At 33.0% G+C, this 19,175-nt stretch overlaps 1 protein-coding gene across 3 annotated transcripts in view; it reads left to right on the top strand.

The window, feature by feature from the left end:
• The window catches only part of LOC145256443 (cytochrome P450 2J4-like), an 83,745-nt gene that overhangs the window by 47,728 nt on the left and 16,842 nt on the right, over window positions 1-19,175 (top strand). For all 3 annotated transcript variants that reach the window (XM_080115351.1, XM_080115349.1, XM_080115350.1), the window contains exons 3-5: window positions 7,312-7,438; window positions 10,279-10,432; window positions 17,189-17,325. In XM_080115351.1, coding sequence (XP_079971477.1) covers window positions 7,312-7,438; window positions 10,279-10,432; window positions 17,189-17,325 — 418 coding nt within the window. The remainder of the gene's footprint in view (window positions 1-7,311; window positions 7,439-10,278; window positions 10,433-17,188; window positions 17,326-19,175) is intronic.

Below are 19,175 nucleotides of genomic sequence, written 5' to 3'. Positions count from 1 at the left end.
CTCCAAGGAGGTAATATTTGGGACCATAGTTCCATGACAATCGAACAGAGGCTACACTAGTCGTCCCCAGCCCCAAAACTGATGCAATGCATGGTAAGATGATGTTATCAGAAGAGAACAGATATTACCCTCCCCCAAAAACAGATATTACCATCCCCCAAAAACAGATATTACACTCCACCCCACCAAAAAAGTAGCAGGTTATCTCTGGGAATATGTTATCGTAATATCATGATCACAGAACACATATTTTACTGCTCGTTCCTCCCCCGAAAGGAGGAGGTAATCCCTGAGAGGATGCTTTGATGACAACAGAATATATACTACACTACTCCTCTTGAACTGAGCATCTCAAGACTGCTTCCCTTCAATAACATAATCGTCTTCAAACCTAATGTCGACTTATTATTAGCGATCCTCATAAGTAATAAAGTTTGTTTCATTTCATTCATCATTTTCAATCCTCTCTGACTTTTCTTCATCATTCAACTTACAATCTATCCATATCACTGTCCCTTTTCTTTGAGCAGCTCTCGATAAGCACTGAGTTCTTAAGAAAAAAATATGCTCTAAGAAGTACTTTTATCCCCATGTCATGCCTCTCATCAAGTCGTACGATCACGTGCTATATTTTCCAGCCTTTAGAATATCTTACATTGTTTAGAGTTGCTGAAGTGATCTATCAAATTTAGTGATCTTGTTCTAGTGGCTGACTTATTTAATTAAACCATTTAACTGGATGATTGGTTGCGTATGTTGTTTTATCAGCAGAATCAAAACATTTCCGTTGGATCACAAATAGAGATACCAGGTCATTCTTGACCAGGTTGATTGGCTTCGACTTTACGCTGCAATCAGCTTTATAGCCCCTCAATTTGGAACACATTACCACAGTACTGCTTCCCTGCAGACTACAACATGGTCATCATCAAATATCAACAAATACTTGTCTAAACAATCACCATAAGTAATCAATTTATTTTCATTACATTCTTCATCATTTAACTGACAATCAATCGATCACATTAATCCTTATCCTCGACTGTTTTGGCCTTGATAACTGATGACTCCTTAGTAAAAGAATAAAATGCGCTCTAAGAATTAATACTCCCCATACACACATAACATACTTATGGTCGTATTTCACTGTGTTTTTGTTGCTAAAATTTCTGTAATCATATTTGGGTATAACGTATATTTATATATATATATTTTTTAATATAAGTTCTTTTCAAAGATCTGGTAAAAATTCTTTGCATGTTGATCAGGATATGTGCACTGAACGGAGAATTGAACCATATTAAACTTATTTTTTTCCTATTATTCCTAGTTGGAGAATGTTGGTGTGGGGTCCTTAAATTATATATATATATATATATATATATATATATATATATATATATATATATATATATATATATATAACTACTTCATTTACTCACATAAAATTAATATACAAAAGTATAGATTTATGCGTAAACTTTAAGTATTTTAGTAATTTACTATTACTAACTAGCTCTACCTACGTATTGAGCACTTTTGAAGTAAATACTTAAAGTGTATTTACTTCAAAGTGCTCAATACGTAGGTAGAGCTAGTTAGTAATAGTAAATTACTAACTAGCTCTACCTATGTATTCAGCACTTTTGAAGTAAATGCTTAAAGTTTACGCATAAATCTATACTTTCGTATATTAATTTTATGTGAGTAAATGAAATAGTTATACTTAGCTCCTGAAACAGTCGAGCACTCTCAAAAGAATTTATTTCACCACATTAAAAATAGATATGGAAAGAGTTAATTTCGAAACATCGCTAAAAAACATCCTCACACCCAGCAAGAATAGCTATATTATTAAATTAATCCAAAAAAACATATGAACTAATACGCCAAATGCGATGGCGAGCAAATTTCTTCCTTAAAAATGAAAACGTAAACAAAAAAGAATCCTATGGTTTTAAAACCCTTAAAAATGCGAAAACAGTAGACCTTTTGATAAACTTTGAAAATGACCTTTTAAACGTAATTAAAAACCTAGAATTCCACAATTAACCTAACAATTTCCAACGGAAACTACACAAAATCGTTAGAAACATAAACAACTCTAATAAAATCTTTGTAAAAGCAGATAAAACCAGAAATTTTATAAAATAGATAAGCAAGAATATAACAAACTAATCACAGAAAACATTACAAAAAACTACAAAAAACTAGACACTAACGAATGCGACTACATAGATATAATAAATACTGAAAGTAAACAAATTACCGATAAACTAAAAATTAGCGATAAAGTTGGCAAATTGAAACCTAGAGAGTCATACATTCTGCTTAAAGACCACAAATGGGACTTTAATAATAATCCCAGCACCCGCCTGATAAACCCAACTAAACGAGAAATAGGTAGAATTAGCAAAACTATACGTTCTAGAGTAAACAAACAAATCAAACAAGACCTAAAACTAAACCAATGGGCAAATACTACCAAAGCAATCACCTGGTTTAAAAATATAGAAAACAAAGATAAATGTACGTTCATGCAGTTTGACATCATAGACTTTTATCCCTCGATATCCGAAGAACTTTCTAACATTGCCCTAGAATTTGCTGAGGCATACACTGATATATCCTCGGAAGAAATCAACCTCATTAAAAAATGTAGAAAATCAGTTCTAATAAATAACAATAACCAATGGATAAAAACTAAAATGAAAAATTCGTTTGATTTGGCGATGGGTGCCAGAGATTCTGCAGAGGCATCAGATCTTGTGGGATTATTCATTCTATATACCCTCACAAGCATATTCGATACTACGAATATCGGCCTATATAGAGATGACGGACTAGCTATAATAAAAAAACTCCAACAAAGTCAAGGGAGAAAACTTTAAGAAAATCATACACAAGGAAATGAAAAAATTAGGCCTAAAAGCAGACGTATCAGCTAACATAAAAATAACAAACTTCCTGGACGTCACGTTAAACTTAGATAAAAACACATATGAACCATACTTAAAAGATAACACTACTCCAATTTACGTAAACCCTAAGTCCAACCACCCATCATCAATTATAAAACACATTCCTAACTCGATCGTGAGTAGACTCAGTAATAACTCAAGCGATGAAAATGCATTTAACAGGTCAACCAATATCTACGAAACAGCCCTAAAAAATAGTGGATACAAAAATATCGATATCAAATATAAGCAACAAAACACCAACAACTATAATAAAATTAAAAATAGAAGAAAAAGAACTATAATTTGGTATACGGCCCCATACAATCAAATGTTAAAAACAAAACTTGGCAAGAAATTTCTAGATCTTATTGAAAAACACTTTCCCGCAACCAACCCCCTACACAAAATCTTCAATAAAAATATCTTGAAGTTATCTTACAGTTGTTGCGAAAATTTAGAGATGATAATTAAAGCACATAATAACAAAATACTAAATAAAAACAATGTAAACAACAACAAAATAAACAATAAAAAAGTAGACACCATGACAAAAATAAAACCAACTCTAGCAGAAATAATAATAATAATAATAATAATAATAACAATAATAATAATAATAACAAACCAACCCCGGACAAGAACAACCATACCATAAATAAAAATACTAATAATGAACAAATGCAACTGTAGACACCGCACACTTTGCCCAGTTCAAAATAAATGTCTAACAAAAAGCGTAGTTTATCAAGCAACAATATTTGCGAAAGAAAACCCGAATAACAAGAAATATTATGTAGGTATGACTTCCTTAGATTTCAAAACCCGATACTATGACCACAAAAGTACATTCAAAAATAAAAAAAAACACCGTATAAAAACAACATTAGCGAATAAATACTGGGAACTCAAAGAAAGTGGACATTCGCCGGTAGTCGAATGGAAAATAATAAGACAAGCTACCACATGTAGACATTTAGACGACCCATGTAAATTATGCCTTCATGAAAAATTTGCTATACTGTACTTTAAAGAACCCCAAAATCTATTAAACTGTAGACGAGAAATAGCAAACAACTGTGTTCACAAAATAAAACATACTCTAGGATAGCGATACAAAATAGCTTTAAAACTAACAAAAACAATAGAAAACAAACAAATAAATAAATTAAATAAACATGAATATACATAAACGGTCACACGTATATGTATATATATATATGTGTGTGTGCATGTATGTGTGTACACATATGTATATTATATATATATATATATACATATATATATATATAAAGAAGAAAGAAACGAGGAAAACGTCTGCCTTAAACCACTAACCAAGTTCTAAAACAGATCCTTTGTTCGATAAAATGCATGCCCATTGGCTGATAGGAAGGGGCGCGGTGGATACTAGAAAGCTGATTGGCTAACTAAAATCCTCAACATATATAAAAACGAGAAACAACCACAGAATTCGCGCATAAGCCTGACGAATCCTATAGTGGATGAAACGCCGAATATTCAGTGTAGCTTAATTGCCATATATATTTTACTAATTACTATATATATATATATATATATATATATATATACTGTAATCATATTTAGGTCTCATATATGAGCCAGCTTTATAGAGTCTCAGTGTGGAACACATCATCACAAGACTGCTTCCCTTTGTCATGATACCAACCTTCCAGGCATAATCGTCTTCACATCTAATGTCGATTTATTATAAGCCATCCTCATAAGTAATAAATAAAATTTGATTCATTCCATTCCTTGACCCATTTCCTTGAGTGCCTTTCGATAATTACTTAATTATTACGAAAAAATATGCTCTAAGAAGTACTAACGTTTATAAACATTAATGCGTGCATTTATTTTTTATTTTGGTAAATGTGTAGTTTAGCGGAGTAAATTATTTGCCAGACAAAAAATAAAAAAATAAAAACTATTTATTTTTATATAAAACACATTGTTAGATCCAAAGGCTGAAATAAAACCAGGGAAAAATGTCATTTTTATTATATTTTATCATTTATTCAATTATTCAAGGCCGCTATATTGCTTTAAAATATATATATATATTTATTTTGTTTTGTTTCAGAAAGTTTTTAGATGAGACAATTCATTGGTACCGTCATTTTCAAACCGGATAATTAGGACCGTTTTAGATACTCATATCAAACTCTCGCCAGCCAATACTCATCTCCGAGATCATCAGAGATGGGTATTGGCTGATGAGAGCTTGATATGGCTATCTAAAACGGTCCTAATTATCCGGTTTAAAACCGACGGTACCAATGACTTTTCGCATCTAAAAACTTTCTGTAAAAAAAAACAACAAACAAAAAAAACAAATATATATATATATATATATGTTATTTATTTAGATTATATATATATATGTTATTTATTTAGATTATATATATATATATATATATATTTATATATATATATATTTATATATATATATATATATATATATATATATATATATATATATATATATATATATATATATAATCTAAGGACTCCACACCAACATTCTGGAACTAGAAATGATAGGAAGAAAAACAAGCATAAAATTCAATATGGTTCAGTCCGCACTTAAGTGTACACATCCTGATCAACATACCAAAGAAGTTTTACCAGATCCTTAAAAAGAACTTCCCGCCAGTAATAGTAACATAGTAAAATCTAACAACAAAATCACAGTGAAATTGTCGTTTTTAGCCTCTAGTAATTTAGCTACAACTATAATAGGTCCTAAAATTACAAAAATAAGTAAGGTACGATCTCATGATAAACATGTTATGCGGGGGGATATTAATTCTTTGAAGGCATTTACTTCTATTACTAAGAAGTCACTAGTTATCAAGGCCAAAACACAATCGAAGATAAGAGATGTTCGATGGATTTGGCAACAAAAACACAGTGAAATTGTAATTTTCCACTTCTAGTAATTTAGTTATGATAGATTCTAACAATGTGAAAATAACTAAGGTACGACCATAAGCATGTTATATAGGGGGTGGTATTAATTCTTAGACCGCATTTGATTTTTTTTACTCAGGAGTCATCAGTTATCAAGGCCAAGAGACAAGGCGTTATTCTGGAAAGTACCTGTAAATATATGTCTGTTGTTTCACTGAAAGAAAAAAGTTACTCAGATTTCTTTCCGTGTCTTTGTTTACACACGACTATGTCTACATGTTGACACGTGTGTAACGTTACACAGGTACTGATGGGAATCCTAATATGGTTGGGAATGTTTGATATTAAAAATAGAGTATTTGAGCATATTGGGAAGTGATATACAAATTACCATTAGCGTATGAAGCTATGCTCTTTGTGTAAACAAATTGAGATTAGGTATTTGGACAATGTCAAAACATTGTTAATTTACTGCCCGCATAGCAGCAGCCGAATAGTGCAACGTTGAGAAGCTCCAACTGTCATATGGGCAGTCGGGTTTCGGTCCTGGCTTGAGGTAGTTGCTTGTCTAGCCGCACTGATGAGCTGTGAAACAGCGAAACAGTACTGTATATATATATATATATATATATATATATATATATATATATATATATACTTGTTTATTGTTATATAAACATGTTTACATCCCACTGCTACAAACAGCCATTTGTTTCAATCAAACAACAGATATCATCAGGCAGCGACTTGACTATTCAAATGTTCAATGAAACATTGAACATTTGAATAGAAATGAAACATTGAACATTTGAATAGTCAAGCCGCTGCCTGATGATAAACAAGTATTATCAGCTCTTTTTATTGAGCACTATCTAACAACCTCGTTAAATTCACTAGTCTATTACTTTTGAATAAAAAAAACCCCGAGTATATATATATATGTATATATATATGTGTGTGTGTGTGTGTGTGTGTGTGTGTGTGTGTGTGTGTGTGTGTGTGTGTGTGTGTGTGTGCGTGTGTGTGTGTGTGTGTGAGAAAAAATTTGACCTGTTTAATCATTTATTAAAATCAAATTGGGTGTTTTGCATTAAGAAAAAGTGTATTTGCAAATCCAATTGAATATAAAAACTGAAAAGACAAAAATCAAAATTCCTTTCTCTCTCTCCTCTTTCTCTTTCACTCTCTATCTACAGGTTAAATAGTATTACTACTTGTGGTGATGTTTGCTTTTGTTTCTAATTCCAATTTTTTCCTTTTATTTTTTATTACCTTCAACTTTTTGTATATTACATGCTATCTTAAAATAAAAAAGGCGTGGAGGGTGATAAGTTATAAACGAACATAAAATTGCCTTAGCAAATTAAATGTATGCTTTATGGGCAATATGTTTTTTTTTATCATTTTTTTTTTCCAGATTAGAATACACACATCCCAGATTCCATGAATTCATTCAGATATTTGATTTCCTTTTCAAAAATGCTGGTTTCCAACTTCCGGAGAATTTTTTACCTTGGCTTCAGTACATTCGCAGAAACTCACCTGTAAGTATTTTAATGAAAGAAGAATGTATGAGTATAACATGCCTAATCATCAGTGAAACTTGGTGTATAGCTTCGACTACAGGAACGAATCCGTTCTTGACTATCATTGATACTAATTTTAGACCATACTTTTTGAAGCTTCACCCACAAATCCCGAAATAATTTGATTAAAAAAACTCAATTTTTCAACATTTCATTCTCACGGGGAATTCTTCTCATTGCCCTTGGCCTGACGATTTCTTGTGGATGAAATGCCTGTGTATAGCTTAATTCCTACAAATCGACAGAAACTTTGTTGCTGTCATAATGAGGTATAGTTCTGTTAAGTTACGGAGGGTTCACCCTACACAACTTTACCTTCTTTCCCAATTAGTTTCAAATTCATCTTTCTCAGCATCATCACTGTCGGGTTCATCTGATGATGTATGTGCAGCCTTCAATAACATGTATGCACATATGTAGCACGAAATCGTTGCATAAATAAAACATCATAATCCTTCTCTTTCTTTCTATCTCTATCTCTCTCTATATATAGAGCGGGATATATATAAATAAATATATATATACATATACAGTAGCGTCCAAAACTAAAGGACAAAATTTTAAAACCTAATATTTGTTAGAAATAACAACTGTGAAAAGCTGAAATTTTGACAACTGGTAGTCGTTATAGTCCATGATAACATACTAAAATTTGAATAATTTTTAGAGGATAGAAAAAGAATTATAACAATTATTTATTTATTTTCAAAATAGGAACGTCCAAAAGTAAGGGACAACATTGAGAAAAATAATGTAAACAGTATGCTATATTAAAATTTTTTTGATTTCCTTTAAAGAATAAGTCTTACTTAGTCATTTGTAAATGTTGCATCAGCCGGCACCATGGCGAAAGGCCAAAAGCTTGATTACTCTGTGAGGGAAAATGGTGGGATCCTTCTACTGCTTCAGAAGATATCTCACTACTGATGCAATTCTCTATCTGTATAAAAGCCAAGTACGTCCAAGGATGGAGTACTGCTGCCACATCTGGGCTGGAGCTGCTAAAAACAGCCTATCCTGCCTTGACAGAGTACAAAATAGACTTCGTGATTTAGTGGGGGATGCCCTTTTCTCTTCCCTGCAACCTCTCTCCCACAGAAGAGAGGTTGCGAGCCTGTCTTTGTTTTATTGTTATTTCCATGGCAAGTGCTGGTCCGAGCTCCAATCTCCGGTCCCCCCCCCTCGCCAATCTTTCACAAAAAACACCCGTCTAGCTGAAACCACTGCCAGTAATTTTCCCCACTCTTTATCTGTGCTTAAATCAAAACGTAGATTCCATGAACAAAGCTTCTTTCTTAGAAGTGCACACCTGTGGAAATCTCTTCCGTTTGCCTGTTTCCCACCTGACTTCCCACCTTGGATGTTTTCAAGTCTAACATAAACAAATCCCTGATGAATCGCCCCCTTAAGTAAGACACTTTATCAAATCTCCAATGCTAACGATTACTATGATACTATCCCTTTGATTACTGTACACACAATAACCCTTATCTCCGAGTGGCTTCCGGGCCTTGATAAGTGGTGACCCCCCATGTAAAAAAAAAAAAGAGACAAGCTATTGTGAAGCTACACGAGGAAAAGGACACCATTAGAGAGATTTCAGAGAAAGTGAAACGTTTCAAGAGTGTTGTAGGCAGGGTTGTTAAATCCTACAATGATACTGGCAAAATAGTTAGTGCTTTTAAAACCGGCAGACCCCGCAAAACTTCGGCAAGAGAAGATCGAATAATGCAAAGTATGCCATTAAAAGACCGTTTTAAGTCTTGTACAGAAACTAAAAGGGTTATGAATAGTACCTCATGTGTTAATGTGTCAAGACAGACTGTTTCTAGACGACTGCAAGAAATAGGGCCGTTTAATCGAATCCCAGTGAAGAAACCACTTGTTAGTTCGAAGAATAAGAAGAGATTAGAGTTTGCAAACAGGTATGTAATTTGGACATATGAAAATTGGGAACAAGTATTTTTCAGTGATGAAAACAAGTTTAATTTATTTGAGAATGATTGAAAAAAAAAACAATGTAAAGAGACGTATTGGTGAAAGATTAAGTGCAAAGTGTACTAAGAAAACTGTCAAGTTTGGGGGCAGAAGCGTCATAGTTTGGAATGTTTTCTAGCCAAGGTACAGCGTCTCTTCTCCGGTTACAAACTCGTGTAAATGCGCAGATCTATAAAAACATTGTTCAAGATCATGTTGTGCCAATCATATAGAATTCAGGTTTCGATAGGGCTACCTTTATGCAAGATAATCCCCCATATCACAAGGCAAAGGTGGTAATGAGTTACCTTAGCGAGCAAGATTTCGAAATTATGGATTGGCCATCGCAAAGTCCTGCCTTAAATCCAATAGAACATCTTTGGAAGACCTTAGGAGTGAAAGTTATGGAAAGAAATCACATTAACACGGAGGATTTGTGGGTGAAGCTTCAAAAAGTATGGTCTAAAATTAGTATCGAGGATTGTCAAGAACGGATTCGTTCCTGTAGTCGAAGCTATACACCAAGTTTCACTAATGATTAGACATGTTATCTACCAGACATTCACCCATTATCTCATTGACTCCAACTGAGAGATCTTTTGGAGATTCTAACAGTTCCTTCAAGAGCAATTGTTTGCATCTCTCTTGCACTTGATTCACTGGGTATATTTTCCATGTACTTTTATGGTGATGTGTGTGTGTGTGTGTGAGAGAGAGAGCGCGCACGCGCGTGTGCCTATGGAATTATTGTACTTTTATGAACCAGCAATAATAAGTTCTTTCTCGTTTTTATATTTACTTATTTATTTTATTTTATTCAGGCCCAGATCATGATTCGAAATGACCAAATTCTTCGAGACTATGTTCAGGAGAAAATCCAGGAACACAGAGAAAGTTTTGATCCCGATAATGTCAGAGATTTTATCGACATGTATATTCTGTTGACACAAGAAGAGAAAAGCGAATCTTTCTCAGGTAGACACCATTTTTTTTTTTTTTTTTTTTTTTGCGATGAAACGAGGGGGGTGTTTGAAAAAACTAAAAAACAAAAGAAGATCGTGTAATAAACATTCGTTGCAATTTGAATTTAGATACTGGTCAAAAGCTGTTAAAACTTTTTACTTGATTTTTAACATTTTTCACGTGCTAAAAAAACTAAGTGGACGAATATAGTTAAGGGTGATAGAAAGGCTCCCTTTTCATTAGCTTCTACATAGTGGTGTTTACGATATTAAAAATCACTTTTTAATTACACATTCTTTTGAAACTAATTATGGGAAATTATGTTTTCCTTGCTCTTATAACTTGTTCATTGCAACATGAGGTTTAGATCACAGAAAAAGGTAGATTAATGTGCGATTTTGCATAATTCGTTTTTGATCTTTTTTAACAAGAGATTTGTTCATTTTTTTTATACGAGAATTGAGGTTGTCGAAACACACACAATTTCGAGGAATTGTAAGAAAAAGAATCATGCCACTATTATTTTTAATAAAAATAATATTTTTAGGTTTTTCCTTAGGTGTTTTGTAATGGGATGATTATTTTGTTGATGAGCCAGATTTATAGATATTTTTTTAATGAAAAAAATTTGCAGGTTTTATAATCAAATGTGAGAAAACGAGAGACAGTGTCATAATGTAAACAAACAAAATATTGAGTTAAGAAGACATATATTCACAAAAGAGATAATTTTATATATGTTTTAAAATGGAATGGTTTACACCAGTAGGAAAAACGCAGAAAGCTCATGAATATTTTTAGAGTTCTTGTAAAAACAAGAAGGGTTCATTAGCTGAGATATTGAAGAAGTCTGAATCGATTAAGAGCCGTACGTTATAGCGGTCAGGAAAACAATAATCGAAACTTCTCTGCCCATTCATATAAATTATAATTCATTGAAAGTTGTTTATGCGTCAATGTTCAAATGAAGAAAGTCCAGTGAGAAAGATTGGAAAATTTTTATGCATAAAGTTTATACAGATTATCAGACGACAATAAGTCAATGAGGTGTGTGTGTGTGTGTGTGTGTGTGTGTGTGTGTGTGTGTGTGTGTGTGTGTGTGTGTGTGTGTGTGTGTGTGTGTGTGTGTGTGTGTGTGTGTGTGTTTGGAAAGAAAGAGAGAGAGAGAGATGTTACAGAGTGAAACGACCGAAAAGGGGCCTACAGTGACACTGATCTGTAGACTCAGGTCAACTGAGTTCCACTCTGATTTAGTGTAAAAAAAATCTGGCATTTTAAAGGATTTAGGTGACTCGTAATAAGACTATTTCAAATAAATTCAGACGACGTACGTACAATAGAATGTACACATTTTAATGTGGGACGTTGATGTATAAACATCGACCGCTATATGTTCATCTTAATAAAACAAAGAACTAACGCATTACAAAAGAAAAACTACTGTTTTTTTTGTTATTTTTTTGTTTTCTTTTTTAATGTAACGAAGTTTATAGCATTAATAACACACAAAATGTACTCTTTAACGTTACAAAAAAACTTTGAATATTTCTTTTTTATAAAAAACGACTAAATTTTTATTATTATTATTATTATTATTATTATTATCATTATTATTATTATTATTATAAAAAATAATAATAATAATTTTGTTACATAAAAAGTAGCCGTGGCTTTCTTTTCTCTTATAATGCTTTAATTTATTTTAAGGTTGAAAACTTTAACATTTAATTTTTAATAAAAGTAGAATTTCTCGAAATTGTTTCGGTTTCCGCGTCCTAAATTCTCGGAGGAAAGAAAATGAACGCATACCTTAGTAAAATAAAGTTATCCTCCTCAGATCAATGACAAATTATACAAAAGCGCCGATTCATGATACATAGATAATGTGCCAAAACGTCAGTGAAATTTGGTGTGTAGCTTATAAATATCGAGAAAAGATGTACGATTACAAATTACGGTAAAATTTTACTTTAAGGCCCGTCTCACGTTCTTAAAGAAAAACATTTTTTTTTTTTTTTTTGTAGATTTCAGTGTGCTGAAAAAGAATATGAAAACCGTTTCCGTCGGAAATTTACCGTTTGCATGGTATGAACCTCGGAATGTTGGAAGTACGCGCGAGCGCGCGGAAACATATGCGAGCTTTTTCAATGGCGGAATCGCGCGCGTACTCGCGTACCTGACGGCCTTTTCACAGAGCAATAGTAATGTTTGGCGGAAAATTTCAAAGTAGATGAAAAACAAGAAAAATAAAACAACTTTGCGGGGGAGGGGGATGTCGGAAAGACCCTTTTTTGTGGCGGACAAATCAGTTTTTTTTGTTTTTTGTTTTTTGAGGGGGGTGGGGTTTAAGTTGGAATAGCATTAATAATCTCGGAAAGACATTTTTTTTTTTTTTCAAAACAATTCTTTTTCTTCAGTGGCGGAGTGGCGGACAAATTACTTTTTTTTTGGGGGGGGGATAAGTCAGAATCAGAATGATAAAAAATGTCAAAATGATACACTTACATTATCTCCGTTGTTGGCAAATGTTCCTTGGCGCGTGTAACCGGTGGCTGGGTGGGTGCTATAAACAAATATAACTTCCGGCGCAAATTAAACCCTACACCCCCACCCACCCCAATATATACGCGGAAGAATATCAATTAAAGAATTTTTCGAAATTATTGATTCTTTCTACAAATAATGATAAATATCCAGATACGCTACTACAGAACACCGACCACTCTAATTTGTTTTTTTATAGGTAATTGAGGTCGCTGACAACGAATCTGATAGTCAAACTTGGGGCAAATTTACCGTTTGCATGGTATTTACCCCTGAACCCACGAACTACTTTTCACCATTTTGCAGCTTCCGTTTATGCTACGCGCATGCACGCTGTAGCATAAACGACGGCTTCACCAAGCAAACTAGGTTGGGGGGGGGATTTTTTTTCCAGGACATAGAATTTTCTCATTTTCAAAAATATATTATAGCACTTTTTGGGTTGAAAATTTAAAATTAGCTGAAAAAGAAATAAAACAAGAAAAGGAAAGCACTTCAAGTTGGAGTAGGGGAGGGTAATTTATCATTTTTTTTTGTTTGTTTTTTTTTTTTTACCTGGAACATAGAATTTTCAAATTTTCAAAAAGTAACGCACCGACATTTACCAATTAGAACACCATTTAACATTTTCCGAAGATTTTACTGTGTACATTGGGGGCGCGAGCGGGGGGGGCGGATGTGATGTTGGGGCGCGCGTGCCCCAACATCACATCCGCCCCCCCCCCGCTCGCGCCCCCAATGTACACAGTAAAATCTTCGGAAAATGTTAAATGGTGTTCTAATTGGTAAATGTCGGTGCGTTACTTTTTGAAAATTCTATGTTCCAGGTAAAAAAAAAACAAAAAAAAAGATAAATTACCCCCCCCCCTACTCCAACTTGGAGTGCTTTCCTTTTCTTGTTTTATTTCTTTTTCAGCTAGTTTTAAATTTTCCACCCAAAAAGTGCTATAATATATTTTTGAAAATGAGAAAATTCTATGTCCTGGAACCCCCCCCCAACCTAGTTTGCTTGGTGAAGCCGTCGTTTATGCTACAGCGTGCATGCGCGTAGCATAAACGGAAGCTGCAAAATGGTGAAAAGTAGTTCGTGGGTTCAGGGGTAAATACCATGCAAACGGTAAATTTGCCCCAAGTTTGACTATCAGATTCGTTGTCAGCGACCTCAATTACCTATAAAAAAACAAATTAGAGTGGTCGGTGTTATTCGTTGTCAGCGACCTCAATTACCTATAAAAAAAAAAAACAAATTAGAGTGGTCGGTGTTCTGTAGTAGCATATCTGGATATTTACCAAGAATTGTTTTGAAAAAAAAAAAAAATGTCTTTCCGAGATTATTAATGCTATTCCAACTTAAACCCCCCCCTCCAAAAAAAAAAAAAAACTGATTTGTCCGCCACAAAAAAGGGTCTTTCCGACATCCCCCTCCCCCGCAAAGTTGTTTTATTTTTCTTGTTTTTCATCTACTTTGAAATTTTCCGCCAAACATTACTATTGCTCTGTGAAAAGGCCGTCAGGTACGCGAGTGCGCGCGCGATTCCGCCATTGAAAAAGCTCGCATATGTTTCCGCGCGCTCGCGCGTACTTCCAACATTCCGGGTTCTTACCATGCAAACGGTAAATTTCCGACGGAAACGGTTTTCATATTCTTTTTCAGTACACTGGAATCTACAAAAAAAAATATTTTCTTCTATACGAACGTGAGACGGGCCTTAAAGTAAAATAATACCCAAATTACTTGCGTTTAGATAAAAGTCAAAAGTTATTGAACAAACTCAACTTACCCCTGTGTGGATAAATTCAATAAAAACTCAAACAACTAAGAATAGCATATCTAGGCAAGGGGAAGTAACTCATGCAGGAGAGATGTGGAGTTGCGTGCTCCTGCCGGGAGCGCTCTGGGCGTTTTTGCAACTGACAAAATGAAACAAGTTGTTTATTTAATTGTATTACTTGTGTTCTTTCTTTTTCTCAGTTTTCCGTGCGTATTGTTTACTGTGAACAGAAAAATCAAAGGATATGTTATAGAAAAACAATCACTAAATACTAAATAAAATCAAGACATCATTTCGTGCAAGTTAATGCTGTTTTAAACCAATGCATTTCAGGTGAAAAAAATTAATTTATCATGTACTTATGTGGCATGCCGAAATTAGAATAAATTTTTAAAAAATACAACGAATAATCCAATAGAAAAATAATTCCAAGTAAAAATAGAATTTATCGAATTATCGAGTTTTTTGTTGGAAGAGTTTGTTCGATCATGTTTTTCCTCATACACACACTCACAAGCATATACACACACACACACACACACACACACATTGTGCGCACGCACCCGAGCTATGACGTCACAACAAAAAATGTTGACTCACGGTAACAGGATATAAAAAGCATCAGCATCCATGCTAATCCTTTTTTTTTTTTTTTTTTTTTTTCACTCCTGGCGTCTACGGCAACAAGCAGTATCAGAATTTTTGTAGGAATTTTTGACACCCCTAACACGAAACTGCGAATACAATATAAAAATCTCGTAATTTCTCTGTTAAACGTGGGTTATTTATTTTCTTTATGGATTATACTTCCAAAATAAACTATTACAGTTGTTTTAAAAGTAATAGAATTTTTTTTTTTTTTAAACAGTAATGAATTTTACGAACTCAATATTTTTCAATTTTTAAACTTTAAAAATCTATCAAAATTTTTCTATTGATTCTATTTTTACGATATTTTCAGGGTCAATGTGAAATTTTATGTTCTTTCCAATAAACCGAATATAATATTTTAGACAAACGTTTTTTTTTTAAATTCACGCCCCCCCAAGTGTCACCCATTTTCAACTTTCTCTTAAAAAGTAAATAATTAATTTATGTCGAATAGTTTTATATATCACAAATTGAAGAGAAAAGGTCAATAAATAATATATTCAAATTTAAAACAAAAAAAAATCCCTTTTTTAGAAATTTACCTGTAAAGTCCGAAGTTTAAAACCTTTTTAAAAAAAAAAAAAACACACATTGTTTTTTCTTTTTTTTTTTTTAATGGAACCTTGGTCCTTGCTCCTTTAATTGAAAAAAAAATTAGGGCTTGAATTACATTTTTCGAGGAGTTATAAGCTTGGAAAGATGGGGTGGAATTATTCACTATTTTCACGAAATTTCTGACACTGCTGTTTCTTCTCGCCAATACATTCGTTTCATTATTTTCTTTTGTAGCGAGTTAGGATTATTATATAATGGTCCGCAACAAGTTTTGCGACCAACACAGTAATTAATACTAATTTCGACTTAACACATATATACATGATAATGTTTACCTATGAAATGAGTTGGTTTAAAACATCACTAATCTACACAAGCAAGCACCCATTATAATATGACCAAAAAGTCACCAGAAAGATTTGTAAGTCAATAAAAAAAATTTAAGTCACATTTTTAATAAATAAAGAACGCTCATCCAAGACAGCAAAAAAGAAGTTATAAAAATCAAAAACTTACAAAAAATCCAAAATATCAGAAAATCAACCCAAAAATTTTTAAGAGTAACCTAAATGCTTTTATAAATTCAAAGAGTCTTTCGAGTATTAAAACTATTTTTAAAAATCTAAAAGGCAATCAAAATAAAAAAAAAACTCACTAAAAATGAAAAATTCAATGAAATATAAAAAAAGTAAACCCAAAATTAATAAAAAAGTTATTAAAAATCAAATATTAAAAAATATAAAATAAATATAAAAAAATATTTGAAATCATTAAAAATCAAAATAATCTGAAGAAAAAAAAATCAAAAGGCTAAAGATAAAAATCGATGTCACAAGGACATCAAAAATTCACAAAGAATAAAAAAAGTCTTTAAAAATTAAGAAAATCACCAATAACTATCCAAATCAATTAAAATGAAAAATTTCATACAAAATGAAAAGAAATCACTAAAAAATTATATAAGATAGACTATTTTTTTAAAAATTGTTTAAAAAAAAGACAATAATCAATTTAATTGTCAATTAAAATTAAAATACTTATCCTGAGAATCATTAAAACTGAAAAATAGAGATAAAAATATCACAAGGATAAAAACATCTCCCAAACTTCTTTGTTATTTGTTCTAAATTTATGAGTTTTTGTTTTGTTTTGTTTGTTTGTTTTTTTTGTTGTTTTTTTTTTTTTGTAATTCATATAATTTACAAAATATTTAATTGCTTTTATTATTTTCCTTTCTTTCTTTTAGAGGCTAATATCTTTCGAACGATTGTAGATCTATTTACTGCTGGTTCTGAAACAACAGCCGTGTCTTTGCAATGGGCCTTTCTGTACGTCACAAAGTACCCGGATGTACAACGACAATGTCGAGAAGAAATCAGACAGGTAAAAAGAAGACAAACATTAGTACTCTCTCTCTCTCTCTCTCTCTCTCTCTCTCTCTCTCTCTCTCTCTCTCTCTCTCTCTCTCTCTCTCTCTCTCTCTCTCTCTTACATACATATGCACACACGTTTTGTATGTGAAGATATATGCATATACAGCGATAGTATAGATTTAGTCATTCATTTCGTATGAATCAGATAATTTTATTGTAGAACAATGTCGTCCCTTGCGACCGCTGACCCCAAAACTGTTTGCTGTGGTTTTCTATTCATCTTAATCTCTTCTTCCCTTCTCGTTCTAGCCATGTCATCCTCTCTCATATTGGCGATCGTCGTTTAAAACTATAAAAAATATAAAACAATTCAAACTCATAAAAGAAAACACAGCTTCAATACATCAGATATAAATCAGTTGTAGGCTCTGTGTGCATATGTATAATATTATTGCGAAAAGTGACCATTCAATAACTGCCAATACCAACGTTTATTTCCAGTGATTTTCTATTTGTTTTGTTTCTTCTTCTGGACGTGCCATCGTCTCTCACATTGACAATTGCCGAGAGTACAAGCACTGGCTTATAAGTATAAAATAAAAAATGAAAACTCACAAGAGAAAACACAAACTCATTTTGAAGATATTAGTTGTACACTGTGTGTGTGGAGGGGTGAAGATAGTATTGTGAAAAACGACCTCCAAACATTAATGTCCGCTGCTTAGTTAAGTTTCAGTTTATTAACTAAGATCCAATTGAGATAATTTGTTTGTCGAGGTCATCACTATCATTTGGTTGAAATCAGTTCATCTCCTCATCTTCTAAAGCTCTCCTCAATCTGCTCTGACCTGGAAAACATTTTTAATTTTCACAAGCAGCAAACTGTCCTAAAATTAAAGGATCGGAAATCCTATGTCCGGATTGTCTGTTTTACTCGACCACTAACAGCTGACTACCTATACTACTTCCACATATACGTCTTATTGCCTTTGTGCACGTTAATGAATCATTTCTAACTATTGTCACTTATTAACCATTTTCTTTTTTTTTTTTTACTTCCGACAACTTTTTCCTTTTTCTATGAATCACGTCCTAATGCACCCAAGGGTAGAGGAACTTCCATAATATAATATTATTGTTAGCATTGGTTTCCCAGGTAGTTTTTTTTTGGGGGGGGGTGATGAAAATCGCTTCAGACAAGGCATGGAACCACTTGATGTAAGAAGTTTTTCAAAAAAATACTGCTTTAATGTCAAAAACTAGTCAATGATAAATGTTAGATTCGCTTTAGCAGTCAGAAATATTTATATTTATTTTCTTACACTAAGAACAGTCCCTGTTTGGTAATTTGGTCATTCACTGATCAATCAGTTTCTAGGATGCATTCGTTGTCTGTCTTCTGAAGATTGTCAGTTCGTGTTATTAACCATTGTCACCAGATACCATGTGGTCATATCCTGTCAATAATATTCACACAGAAAGAGAGAGGAGGGGGAGAAAGAGAGGGGCAAGCAGAGACATAGACAGAGAGACAGACAGACAGACAAGAAAATTATAGAAATATATAAAACAATAAAGGAGGGAGGAACATAAAATGAGATGGACAGAGTAGGGTGAGAGTTATTAATAGAAAGTTAGTAAGAGAGAGGCCATTTGATGAGTCATTAACCACTATCAAAATCTCAGCATATAAAGATACCATGAGATCATATCCTGTCAATAACATTCACAGAGAGAGAGAGAAGGAGAGAGAGAGAGAGAGAGAGAGCGAAAGGAAGGAAGAGAGAGAGAAGGTAAGATTATAAAGATATACAGAACAAAAAAGGAGGGGTGGTATAACGTGAGATGGAGAGAGTAGGG

The sequence above is a fragment of the Euprymna scolopes genome, chromosome 32, assembly GCF_053919585.1.
Source record: "Euprymna scolopes isolate OS-2025 chromosome 32, ASM5391958v1, whole genome shotgun sequence".
Classification (NCBI taxonomy): domain Eukaryota; kingdom Metazoa; phylum Mollusca; class Cephalopoda; order Sepiida; family Sepiolidae; genus Euprymna; species Euprymna scolopes.
The sequence above is the reverse complement of the archived record's forward strand: the minus strand, read 5'-3'. Positions and strand labels throughout refer to the sequence as shown.